Source organism: Octodon degus, unplaced genomic scaffold, assembly GCF_000260255.1.
Source record: "Octodon degus isolate 3935 unplaced genomic scaffold, OctDeg1.0 scaffold00119, whole genome shotgun sequence".
NCBI lineage: Eukaryota > Metazoa > Chordata > Mammalia > Rodentia > Octodontidae > Octodon > Octodon degus.
Window position 1 is genome coordinate 2,893,235 of NW_004524695.1, and position 13,377 is coordinate 2,906,611.

The following is a 13,377-nucleotide window of genomic DNA, read 5'->3' on the forward strand; positions in this document are numbered from 1 at the left end:
AATGTATTTGGTACAGGGTCTCACTACGCAGCTCAAATGATCCTCCTGTTTTCAGCCTCCCCAGTGCTGAGATTACAGGAGTGTGCCACCATGACCGGACTCGGTGGTGGCTCAGCATGTCCTGGGGCGGGGCTGGGGCGGCATACAGCACCAGGGATCGAGTCCAGGTCCCTGCACTTGCCTAAGCAGTCACTTAGTCGGCTGAGCTATCTCACTGGCCTAGAAGCCCATGCCATGCCACAAGAGGGAGCACATTTCCAAATATAAGACCATAAGGAGGCACTGTGCTAGTAAAGCTTTGACACACTGCTAGAAATTTTTTTTAAATCTATGATGAGAAGAAGATAGTATTTTTATACTCTATGAAAGAAAACCAGGCATAATGGTGCATGCCTGTAATTCCAGAACTCGGAGGCTGAGGCAGGAATGTTACCACAAGTTCAAGGTCAGCCTGTGCTACATAGCCAGCTCCAGTCTCAAAAACAACCCCCAAAACAAAAAACCAATGAACAAGCAAAAAGAAAGAAAGAAAAATACCGGAACGATGCTTGTTTTCTCTGAGGCCTACCACATACCTTTCCTGTGGCCGTTGAGCCAGTGAAGGAGATTTTAGACACCAGCGGGTCCGTGCAGAGCACCTCTCCCACCTCGTTGGCCTTGGCTCTGGAGCAGGGCACGACGTTGTACACACCAGAAGGGATGCCTGCCTGGTTCGCGAGCTGCAAAAGGAAAGAGTCAGCATGGCAGCAGGTTATTAGGAGACAGGCAGAACCCTGAGGGGAAAAGAGATGCGATTTACATATCAATGGAGAGGCCGGGGAGATAGCTCAGTAGAATAAGCGCTTCCCTGGCAAGCTCAAGGGCCTGAGTTCAATCCCTGGTTCCGCAAAAAATAAATAAGTAAATAAATAATAAATAAATAAGTATCAGTGGAAAGAAAACAAAGCTGACCTTGGGCTCCGAATCTTTCCAATGTGTGGTATCCATGCTGCTGAAGCAAGCGTGTATGTGGATGGAAAACACTTGCGGGCTGGGGTCACTCGGAGATGGAACCGGAGCTTGGCATGAAAGAGGCCCTGGGTTCAATCCCCATCACAGGCATATATCGATATTTATACATAATATGTAATTATCCATTTATATCTTATAGGAATTTGAATGTGAAATATAATTTTTAGTGCTAAAGTAGGATTTTATTTATTTATTTATTTTGGGCTGCTCAGGATGCTTTCAGGGTAGGTTTGGTTTGGCTTGAAGATGAGGGGATCGAACCACAGCATCCTGAGCCTGACTGCTTTGTTTCAGCAGGCACTTAAACATCTGAGCTAAAGGGCGGGCCCCCTAGTGCTGAAGTAGTATTAACATTAATGTGTGTTATACATCATTAAAATAAATTTCAGGTGTATAAATTTTGCTGTCATCTGCTATTTAAACAACATTAGGGCCAGCAAGATAGCTCAGTGGACTAAGTGCCTGCTTAGGCAAGTGCAGGGAATAGGGTTTGATCCCCTGCACCACATGCCGTACCACCCCTCCCCTGGGTGCACTAAACTGGCCACTGAGTATGGGTGTGGCGGAGCACGCCTGTAATCCTAACACTGGGAAGGCTGAAAACAGGAGGATCACTGCAAGTCTGAGCTGCATAGTAAGACCCTGTACCAAATACATAATCAGGGCTGGGGAGATGGCTCTGTGGAATAAGCGCTTCCCTGGCAAGCGCAAGGGCCTGAGTTCAATCCCCGGTTCCGCAAAAAAAAAAAAAACAAAAACAAAACAACAACAACAACAACAAAAAAAAACAAAAACAAATACATAATCAAATTAAAGAAACAGCATGAAATTTCATTCCCAAGAATATGCAGAGGGGCATTCAAGAAAACGAGTGGTGATTCTCCAGCCAGAGGATGGAAAGCTGCTTAGTGTGAAGCTATTGGTGCAGGGTCCGGACAAAGTGCCTCTGAGCAGTTCCTAGGGTGTAGATTAGGAAAAGTCTCATTTTTTTGTTTGTTCGTTTGTTCTTTCTATCTCTATCTATCTATCTATCTATCTATCTATCTATTTATCTATCTATCTATCCATTTATGTGTGTGTGTGTTCTTTTGCTTTGTTTTTAGACAGGGTCTCACTATATTGTCCAGGCTGGCCTTGAACTCAAGGCAATCCTCCTGCCTTAGCCTCCAGAGTGCCATGCCCAGCCAGAGATGAGGTAAAGGAGGCAGAGAGAAGAGCTTAGCCAAGATCCCTGGGGCAGTGCGGAGGCAGCTGCCACCTAGGGTGGCCTGCGGAGGAACTGGACTGTCTCTGTGACATGTCCTGAATTATTTGAATTTCTGAATCCCATGAACATAACTTAGTACGTAACTCTGACTGGGCTTCTGGGAAGATGGTGGTAGAATCAGAGCTTCCGAATTTCCCTAAATCTCATGAAGACAGCAACTGGGTAGCAAGATCAAAATATCTGTAGCGTTGATAGCAAGACAGTTAAAGGAAATACTTATGACACAAGGTGCTCCACAGCCACCAGTGCACGGGGAGCACCTGATGCCTCTTGACACCTGTGTGAGAGGGCAGAGGGCAGCCACAGCCATGGGTCTCAAGGAACCACACACAGAGCCAGGTGGCCTGCTCTGGGACCAACAGCTGTGAGCAGGAGAGGGAAGCTCAGATAAGACTGGAAGAAGAGAACAGAGCCAGGGCATTGTTTTCAGTATTGGGGTTCAGCCCAGGATTATTGCACTGGGCTACATTCTCAGCCCTTTTTATTTTTTTGAGACAGGCTCTCTCTGAGTAGCCCAGCCTGCCCTCAGTCATATGATCCTCTTGCTTCAGCCTCCCAAGAAACTGAGATTCCCGACATGCCTGCCACAGCTGCTCCAACTGGCCCTTTGTGAAGTCACAGTTCCTAAGTGAGTTCTGCTTGAAAGAATCAATACGCCAGTCTGTCACTGCCTAAGACCTAACTCCTTCACTGGTACCAAGGGAAACTGAGTGTATATGGGAGAAATCCTTGTGTCACTTCTGTAAGTTTCCTATAAAACACACAGATAGGAAGCAGCAAGTCATGGGTATGTGTGGGACAATGCTCAAGGCTGTGGGGGACCCACAGAGTGGGGCCAGAGTGGCCCAAGATGATAAGCTCTGTGTGACAGACAAGGTCAGAAGGCACCAGCGGTTGGGAGGGCCATCACTGTAGTACCAGAAATTGAATCTGGGGGTATTCACACTGACCCTCATTCTTAGGCACTTTACAACTTTTTAATTTTAAGGCAGGGTCTCCCAAAGTTGCCCAGGCTTGGCTAGAACTTGTGATTTCTCCTGCCTCAGCCTCTCAGAGTGCTGCTGAATTACACTAACGCACTACCACATGTGGCTTGAAGGCCACTGTAGGAAGCCTGGGTCTTACCACACCACAGAGAAGCTGTTGGAGGGTTTTATGCAGAATACAATTTGCCTGGATGCAGATCCAACTAGAACAAGTGTAGTGAGAGACACCTACATCTTAGTGCCTATTTAGTGGGGATGAAGGATAGCTATCATTTTTAGAGTGGACTAAAAAATATGCAGCCTACAGGTATCTGAGAGTCTTCCATCTACTTTTTTTTTTCCCTAAAAAGAGCAAATTCTGACTTAAAATAACTCTCAGCAGATGAAAACACACCATGTAACAGCAGAGAAGGAAAGAGAAAGGCAAAGGACACTGCAAAACTGCTTCATCCCATCCCTGAGGAGATGGGATGAAGTGTCCTAGGGAGAGGCTCACCTGGGCCAGGGCCAGGGCAGAGAAGGGCGTGTCCTCGGCGGGTTTCACCACCACAGTGCACCCAGCTGCCAGTGCAGCCCCCACCTTCCGAGTGATCATGGCGCTGGGAAAATTCCACTGGGATCAAAGAGCAGAGGACGAGATGTGAGAGGAAGGACCTCGCTGCTCCACAGGCAGCCAGTCAACCCATTGCACAACAGCTTGGGAAACCTGCTCTCCAGCTGCGGGGTGAACTCCCACGGCACCTACCTAACCCTTGCTGACCCGAGGGACTCAGGAGACAAAGGCGCCCATAAAGACAGGAAATGTGAGTTTGACGAAGGACAAAACTATATGGACCAGTATTTCCTGCAAAGGGCCAGTTCCTGTCACAATCAACTCAACTCTGGAGTAAAGATACTACGCACACGAGCACATGTGATGTCTCCCAACTAAGGCTTACAAAGACAGGTGGTAGCGTGGGTTTGGCCAGAGGCTGTTGGGAGAAAATACTAGCTATGCTGATTTTGAAAACGGTGAATGATTTGTTTTCTTCTCTATACAGATCTATAGCAAACTATTTTTTGACAAATACTTGTATAGTCCTTATTCTATATTACGTATTATTTCAAGCACTTTAATTAACTAAATCCTTATCATGACTTTTGAGGTTGGGGCTACTATTCCCTTTGGGGAAACTGAGGAAGAATGTGCCTGAGGCCAGGTGAGCCTTGGGTTAGAGCTAGTCGGTGTGGGCACTAGGAGGACTCTGCCATGCCTGTGCCCAGCAGGAGGAGGAAGCAGTTTTGGGCTAGCTGGCAGACACTGGGGAGAAGTCAATGGGGGAGCTGGCATAGGGCGCCCTCAAGGGGCTGCTCCTGAGAGAAAGCCGTTGCCTTCAGGGGTACCGCGGCCCCCCCTCAGGCAGACCCGGCCTCACATTTTTTCACCTTGTGCCCTCCAGAACCCGGCCATGGCCCCCCTGGTGGGTACACACATGGGCTGCTCTTGCTAACAACCATAAGGAAAACATAATTTTTTCCCAAACTATGTACATTTAAAAATATGCGCCATCATAATTCTTTTTCAAAATGGTACATTCCAGATGATCTTTCCAGAAGCGCTGGCAAATGCCAGAAGGCGGCTTTATGGCAGTGGTGGCAGACCTATAGCTCCTGTGCCACAGCGGGCGCGCAGAGCCCTCTCCATGGGCATGTGAGCCAGCTCACCCCAGCACAGCTCCAATGACATCTGGGAGCAGCACGTGGGCGCCATGCGCCTGCGCAGAAAGGAGCAGCAGGGCCAGGCGACACCACCACCCGGGGCTTGGGCTCTTGGGCTCTAAACATTTTGCCATCACTGCTTTATGGCAAATCAGAAAAGCCAGCTGGGTCCTCCTGGGGCCGCACCATTTCTGAAGGCACCAGCAGTGTGCACGCCGCTCATCACTACCAGCACTCCTAACTTCCTCCTAGAGGATGCGGAAACGCGCCTCCTCCACCTCTGCAAAGCAATCAGGAAGCCACGAGCAGATCACACAGGTCACAGGAGGGGCACACTGCTCCTAAGGAAGAGTGGGTGGTCTCTGGACTCCCTACGCGGTCTCCTACCCCGGGATCTTGCTGGTCCTGCACTTACCGGTGTGATGACTGCGGCCACACCCAGGGGCTGCTTGAGGACCAGGGCCCGCCTTTCCTTGGCAGGGGTGGAGATAATGTCTCCATAAATGCGGCGGGCCTCCTCTGAAAACCACTCCAGGAAGTTGGCCGAATAAAGGACTTCTCCTTGTGCCTCCTTTAGTGGCTTTCCCTAAATTAAATCAGAAACGGGCACATGGATTAACTTCCAGGAACCAAGGCCAGAGGATGCTTTTAAATTCCTCAAGGCTGCAAGAAGAGAAGTCTCCCCTTACAGAACTCACGTCACAGGGCTGCTGGAACATTTCCAACTTAGTTGGAGTTTCTAGAAAGCAGAATGACAGTGATGGAGAGGCATACAGTTGTGTCACCTGAGACACAGAGGCATTTGCATTCCCAATGGGTTTACAAGTTAGGGGGATACCTGGCACATCATCTTCTAGTTTTTTTCCCCCTCCTGCTAAGATCTCCAGTGTTGAAGCATGGCTTCAGATCATTTGTTGCAACTGGAGGAACTGTGGGCATACCTTGACATGTACAAAAGCAATATGCAAGATCAAAACGGTCACATAGAAGAAAACTGGGATGGTGAAAAGCAGTGTTCATACAGTTCCAAACAATCTATTTTTGCATACTAGTAAAGAGTAAATGAAGACACACAAAGGGCATTTAGCCAGTGTGACCACCTGGCACAACAATGACTTTGTATCTACTCATCAAGCTTGGATTCATACATTCTTCAGCTACACAACAATGAAAATTCTGGAACAATTTCTCAGGGTAGCAAGCAAAGTTCTGGAACTTACACTCTCGGCTGTAATAATTTTGGCAAGATCATCCTTATTTTGCATCATTAAATCATACCACTTCCGAAGTAAAGAACTCCTCTCCTAAAAGACACAAAACAAAAGCAGAGAATCAATGAAACATGAAGTCTAAGACAGACTACTCCATAACCTATGATTTCCTGAAGTGTTCTGTGGTCTCATTCTTCGATAATTTGAAGCGTCAAATTCATTGGGCCATAGAATGCTTAGGAAGCTGACAGAATTGGGGAGGGGGTGTCTGTGCGTGTTTTTTCCAGATCAGCACTTCAGTGTAAACAAATTACCCCCACCAAGGCAAGCAGCATCACTGAATGCGTTAAGGGCCTGAATGGAACAAGAAGGTGAAGGAAAGGTAAGATTGCTCCCTGCCCGAGCACCCCTTCTCCTGCCCTTGGGCAGCGTTCCTACTTCTCAGGCTTCACATGCTGGCTGGAACTTCTCCCCTGGGGTTCCTGGGTTCTCCAGCTTGCTGTTGGCAGGTGTGGGACTTCTTGGCCTCGGGAATTGCATAAGCCAGTCCCTCCGAATAAACCTCTTCCCTTACATCTCTGCATATCCTCTTCTTGGTCCTCCTGCCAGGATGACTGTGAATACACTTAATGCCACGGAACTGAGTGCTTATGGATGGATAAAATCATAAATGACATGTATATTTTACTACAGTTAAAAATTTTCCAAAGAATGAAAAATACCTAAAGGAATAATTTGGATTATTATGAACTTATGGAAGAAATAGCTTCTAAAATTTAAACATTTAGAAAAGAATTCCTTTTAGCTTGGCATGGTGGCACACGCCAGTCATCCCAGGACTCTAGGAGCCTGAGGCAGGAGGACGGCAAGTCTGAGCCCAGCCTGGGCAACTTAGTGACTTAAGTAAGATCCTGTCTCAAAATAAAAGGGGCATGTAGTTTAGTTAGAAGGCCCTGGGTGCAAAGTCTAGTCCTGCTAAATAAATAAATGTCATTTATATAAAACTCCACTTGGAGCTCTTGTTGTTGTGAGCATGACCATGCTGCCCAGCGCTGGGGGGGCAGGACTGTGGGTGACAGTATTAAAGCCACCAAGCGGAGGCAGAACTCTGCCACAGGGAATGGCTGCCTCTTCCTCCTCCTCCTCCTCCTTCTCAGCTGGAGGCGTCAGTGGAAGCTCCGTCTCTGGATCTGGAGTCAGTGTCTCGGACCTTGCCCCACCATGGAAAGCCCTCTTCATCTGCCCTACAGGAGCTGGGGAGATGCTTGAAGATGGCTGTGAAGGTTCCTCTATGAGTCCGTGTTCAGTGACCAGGTGGCAGCCACGCGTAGGCAGGTGAAGCACGATCAACAAGTTGCTCGGATGGAAAAACTAGCTGCTTTGGTAGAAGAGCTGGAGGCCGCTGAGTGGCGATTTATACCCATCGAGCAGCTGCTGGGGGTCACACCCTCTGCAAGATGATGTCACCCGATGGTCACTGCTGGGACACAGCCTATGCAGAGCTGACGAGGCAGCCGGAGATTCCCAGCTGCATTGCTGAACTGCTGATTTACCTCCATACTTGGACTCCGTATCTGTCCACAGGCAACAAATACTTAAATGTGTGATTTTGCAGGAAGTTTTTGTTTATTTTTAGGAAGTATTGGCAACATATTAAGATAGTTGGCTTTTCACAAAATTAGGTAATTTAGATTTAAAAGATATTTATTGGGCTGGGTATGTAACTCAGTAATAGAGTGCTTGCTGGGCATGCTTTAAAGCTCTGGGTTCAATCTCTAGCACCATTAAAAAAAAAATGTGTGTACATGTGTGTCTTTTGAGATAAGGTTCACTTTGTAGTTCAGGCTGGCCTTGAACTCACTGCGATTCTGCCTCAGCCTCCAGAGTGCTGGGATTACACACATGCAGCCAAAAAAAAAAAAAAAAAAAAAATTCACCTACATTTTTTACAAGTGAAGTAGGATACCTGGCCCCAGGACTGACTGGCTGATTGGGCTGTGTTCCGTTATTCTTCCAGTGCCTGGGAATTTTCACCAGTCAAGTCCAAGGTCAGGATCTACAGTTACACATTTCTGAACTAACATTTCTTTTTACACATGAACATGATTTCAACTCAGAACCTGTCCAAATGAAGAATTTTAAAATATTTATTTTGTTTCCCATTTTTAGATATCTAATTCTATAGATTCTTTTTTTTTTTTTTTTCCTAATCCTATAGATTCTTTTCCTAACCTCTTCAAGTTCTGCCAAATGCTGGCCAAAATCCCCTGCATTTTGAACACTGCATGTTGCAACAGCTATAAAGTAAGTGAGCAATAACAGCGAGCAAAATCCTTTTCACACAGAATTCCAAGGTTCAGTTCCTTGGTGGACTCTGCAATTCTGTAGCAAATAAATCCTTTCAAAGACCTCCAAGAAAACAAAAACAAAAACAAAAAAACAAATCAAAAACTCCACTTGGAAAACAGAGTCCAGGCTAACAAGGCAGCACAGAGCCCTGCTGAGGACGGATGCACCCGGGCAGCACACCTTCCTCGGTGAGGACATTTTACTACCCTTCCTCCTTCCAGGAACAGTGAGACAGAGTCAAACAGAGGAAGAAGCCCAGATGTCTGAGGAGATGCATCTGCATGAGGTACCACACAAAGTCCCCAGAGTCTGAGCAAGGAGAGAGGATATGAAACCCTTTGGGAAGCGTTATGATAAAAAGTGTTCTGTTGTGGGCAAAAGACACAGCATCCAAGCTAGGCATGTAACGGAGAGCAGCGGCTGGTTGTTGTGAGTGTGCAAGGCCCCACGTGCCAAGATCTGGTAGAACTGCATCTGCCTCACACAAGTGGAGGAGTCTAACCCCAGAGTTGCAGAAGGGGACCTCAGCTGGGGACAGGGTCACAAGATGTCCAGGATAAAATAAGCTCCTTAGGGTGGGTCTTGATCCCGTGCGACTAGTGTTATTGTGGACAGACGGGCAACAGCAGGACTAGGAAGAGAGGAAGAGCAGCCGCACTCTTGGCAGTAAGAGCTGGGAAATAAACCAGGGTGTTAATTCAGCATACAAGCCGCTTTGTCCTTGAGAAAATTCATGAAGCAGATGACACCGAGCAAGCAGAGATGGGCGTGGACCTGACCCTACACATCTTCCCTCAAAGCAATATGTTCCATAATAAAATCTCCTCCCACAATGGGGACACCACGTGGTTCACTTTGGGTCCCGCTGAAACTCACACCTGCACAGCTGCTAAACTCCACCTGTCGGAAACTCCTGTGATTTTCAAGAAAAATTATTGATGCCCCTTTGAGACCCTGTGAAAATGCAACACTCTCTGTCAGGGCCGTACGTCTGCAGCAGATGGAGCTTCACTGCTCCTTCCCTGGGGCTACCTGCAGGAGCAGGTGGTCTGCGAACAGACTTGGAGAAGTGAGGAAAACAGACAGGAGAAAGATTCTGGAGCCCTGCTGACATTTGCCATGTCACTGCCTGTGGCCCTGCCATCTCCCACCTGTGGAAGACCTTCAGGGAGCCAATGGCACCAGTCCCTTGGCACAGTGAGCCTCTCCTTTCAAGAAGGAAACTTCCCTGAGAAGATCCCTGGCCCTGGTATGCTGGAAACTGACCCTGTGCCAGCGTTCAAGGGCACAGACATCAGGATGGGAGCACAAGGTCACATCAGTGAGAGGGTCCCAGCACCAGCACTGGGGCCATCATCCCATCAGTGACAAGAGTGGGAAGCCCTCTGTGTCCCTACACTATGAAGCCATTGTGGGGTAGCCTCGATCCTTGTGGGCCCTTGAGACTGGGAAATGACACCAGACACCCAAGGTGAGGCCTGACCTCTCCTTCCCAGGGCTCTTCACCCTGCTCAGAGCAGTGAGGACACATGTGGCACACATGTGCATGACTTCTTAACCCCAAACATCAGCTCACATAGCCCACCACTGCCTTCACATTGTCACACTTCACATGTGTGTGTTTAAGACAACTCTGAGGCCACTGCTGACTGATGTCACCTAGTGTGGCTCCACCCCCAGTTCTCCCTATCTCAGTGTCATCCTTTCAGCTACTCAGGCCAGAAGTCCTGGGTTGTCACTGTCTCAGTTTCACACTCCACAGTAATCCCCCTGGACATACAGCTGGTTCTACCTGCAAACATATTCTTTATGGATCTCCTGGTCATACTCCACTGTACCATGTCTTTTAAGGCACAAGTCCCACCTATGTCCCAGCACCCTCCTGTCTATGGCTCAATGCAGCTTCTCCGCCAGGGCTCCTGGGTTTGAGGCCTGGTCCCCAATGTGGCCCTGTGAGAAGAGAGAACCCAGAGTGGGGTTCTTAGGTCATGAAGGGTGCCCATGGAAGGGATTAAGTCATTCTCTTGGGATCCTGAGTTAGTTCTTGAGTGAATGAGCTCTTGTGAGAGTGAGCTGCTATCTGGCTTCCTGTCTTGAGGTGTGATCTCTTGCTCCTGCTCCTGCTCCACCATGATGCCCTCTGCCGTTAGGCCCTCACCAGAGGCCTGGTTGTGGATGATGGCCCATATACTCATAGCAATGTAGCCCGCACTGCTATGACTTCCTTCCTCTCTCCCTTTTCTCTGTCCACTTGAGCCACACTGGCCTGCCTGTGGTTCCGTAAACACAACAGCCACACTCCTGACTTCCACTTGAGCTGAATCCCCTCATCTCCTTGTCTTTGGCTCTCACGTCCTCAGCAAGGCCCATCTTGATGGTTTGGCTAAAAAGCAGCCCCTCCCAGATTGACATACTGAAGTCCTAACTCCCACCCCAAGTATATTTGAGGTAATGAGAGTATATTTGGGAATGAAGCCTATAAAAGAGCCAAACTAAGAAGACATCAGACGGGCCTCAATCCAGTGTGACTGGCACCCTTATGAAAAGAGGAGGTTGAGACACAGGTGCACAGAGATGACCACTAGGCATAAGCCAGCGACAGGCCTCAGGCAAACCAACTCCACCACACCCTGACCTCAGACTTCCACCTTCTGCAGTTTGGGAAAAGACTTCTGTATTTTGTGGCTGTGTCTGCGGCTTTGTTGGGAGATCTATATCCAACCACACTCTTTAGGAAGCACCTCGACCTCACCTCTGTCCTGACCCCCTTTCCCTGCCTTTCCCTCCCGTCCCTCAGCGTTCACCACCTCTTGCATGTCTGTCTGCCTAGGCATTATGCTTGCCTTTATAATCTGGGTCTCCCCTCTGCCCTGTTCCACCCACATGGGATCCTTAGGGACAGAATCCTGAGCACCCAAACAGTGTACCGGGTGCAGCAGGTGCACGGCACACGTCTGCGGGTGGATGACGGGCAGGACTTTGGTACTTGTACTAGATCACGGGTACACAGCTCCAGAAAACAGCTTTGAAGGCTGAGGAGGCCACGGTTTCACTGGGTCGGTCCAGGTCGCTTCTTGGTTCTCCCCTCTGCAGGGCTCACACCCATTTCTTCCCTTTTCCCAGTCAGTACAGGGCAGCATGGATCTCTACAAGTTGAAACCCAGGAGATGGCCTGGGCCTGTCCCTCCCACTGACAAAGCGCACACCTGCTCGCCGCAAGATCTCACACGACCCCCAGCCACCTGCACAGTCACACTAGTGCCGGACAAGCCGGACAAGCCGTGCGGCAATCTGTTCTCCTTGAAACACGTGCCCCGCTCGGGCCCGCACACTTGAGGCCCGCGGGGCGGTCAGCAGCGTCCGCCGAGGCTACAAACTCGTCCTCACCCGCTCCGCCCGACTGCGCGCTCACCTTGGCCGAGACCCCCCGCCAGCCGCAGAAGGCCTCGTGGGCGGCGCGCACGGCGGCGCGGGCCTCGGGTGCCCCGCAGTCTGCCACCGAGCCGAGCGCGGCGCCGCTGGCTGGGTCCTGCACCGGGAAGGTGGCGGCGGCGGGCAGCCAGCGGCCGCCCACGAAGCTGTCGGTGCGCAGCAGCGCGGGGGAGAGGCCCGCGGGGCCGCCGGCCAAGCAGCGAGCAGGGGCCGGGCCGGGGCGAGCGCGGAGGAGGCGCGCGGGCCCGCAGCTCCGCAGCCGTAAGCAGGTCCCCATGGCCCAGCGGCGGTGACGGCGGCGGCGACAGCGACAGCCCCTGGAAGCCGGAGGCAGGAAGCGCGCGCGCACGGAGCGCGGGGTGGCGAGGACGCGCAGGGCAGCGGGAGGGCCCGGGACACCCGACAGCGCCCCCTGCCTGCGGCTCGGAGCCCTGGACTTCGATCTGGCGCCGCCTCCCGGAGGGCGGGGTCGCGGCCACAACCTCCTACAGTGGAAGACCCGCGGCGCTTGCAGGCGGCGCTTGCTGGCTGCGCGAGACGGACGCTTGGGACCGTCGCCTTTGCCAATCTCAGGCACTCATTCCTCTGCACTAGTTGGGCCCCCTGCCATGGGAGCCCCCACCCCCATCGTCCAGGTGCGGGTTCCCTACCACGGAATTAAGCTTAAACCATAGTTGCGCTGGTGTCAAGGTCACGGTCACCTGTCGTGACCTCCTGCGCTCCGGATCCGGGTTTATGGTTCCCTGGGGGCGACGTGGGGTTCGGTGCTCTGCTTCGTGGATGTCTTTCGGGGTGTGGCTCTAGGGGTCGCCTCCATAAACTGTCCCACCTTTAGAGACAGAGTCTGTCTGGTCCAAACTCAGTCGCTTGCCAGCGAGGCCGGCAAGTTACTTACACGGTGTGGTAAACAAACACACAGTGAATGTTTACATTTGAAAAATCCATTACACTACAAGACACATTGCCCTTAATTGCCCTTAATCCCTTTAAAAACCGCCCCCTTTTCTCCAAATGCGCTTATCCCATCCGTCCTGGCACTTTCTGAAGCAGAGGAAGTGGTCTTTGCGAATGTTTTTAGTGGTGCTTTCTTGGCCGCCTAGATGTTCTGGGTGGATTAAAAACATTTACCTGTCATGGTCATTTTGACTTTGGGGAAGAACCAGAATTTGCACAGTGCCATCTCTGTTGAATAAGTGCGTGAGGACACACTGTCATGCTTTTACAAGCCTGCCTTTCTGCTGGTTGGTTCGTAGCAGTAACATTCACCGAGCTTTTAAAAAAATCACTCCTGGAAAACACACTTTTTAAAATAAAATTTCACCTGTGAAGAGGACTTGTAGAACTTCTTTAAAATTTCCCAAGAAGATCCGGAGCAGTGTCTCTGTAGCACGGAGAGTATCTAGGGGAGATTAATGGCACTGTC

General features: G+C 50.1%; 1 protein-coding gene and 1 pseudogene across 1 annotated transcript in view; one reads left to right on the plus strand and one right to left on the minus strand.

Annotated features, from left to right (window-relative positions):
* Positions 1-12,338, minus strand: part of Aldh5a1 (aldehyde dehydrogenase 5 family member A1) — a 29,864-nt gene extending 17,526 nt beyond the window's left edge. The window contains exons 1-5 of the mRNA XM_023699985.1: positions 11,935-12,338; positions 6,183-6,266; positions 5,378-5,548; positions 3,761-3,877; positions 576-719 (exon numbers count right to left, since the gene is read on the minus strand). Coding sequence (XP_023555753.1) covers positions 576-719; positions 3,761-3,877; positions 5,378-5,548; positions 6,183-6,266; positions 11,935-12,231 — 813 coding nt within the window. The 5' untranslated portion in view covers positions 12,232-12,338. The remainder of the gene's footprint in view (positions 1-575; positions 720-3,760; positions 3,878-5,377; positions 5,549-6,182; positions 6,267-11,934) is intronic.
* LOC105743355 lies at positions 7,294-7,634 on the plus strand (annotated as a pseudogene).
* Positions 12,339-13,377: the final 1,039 nt, after the last annotated feature.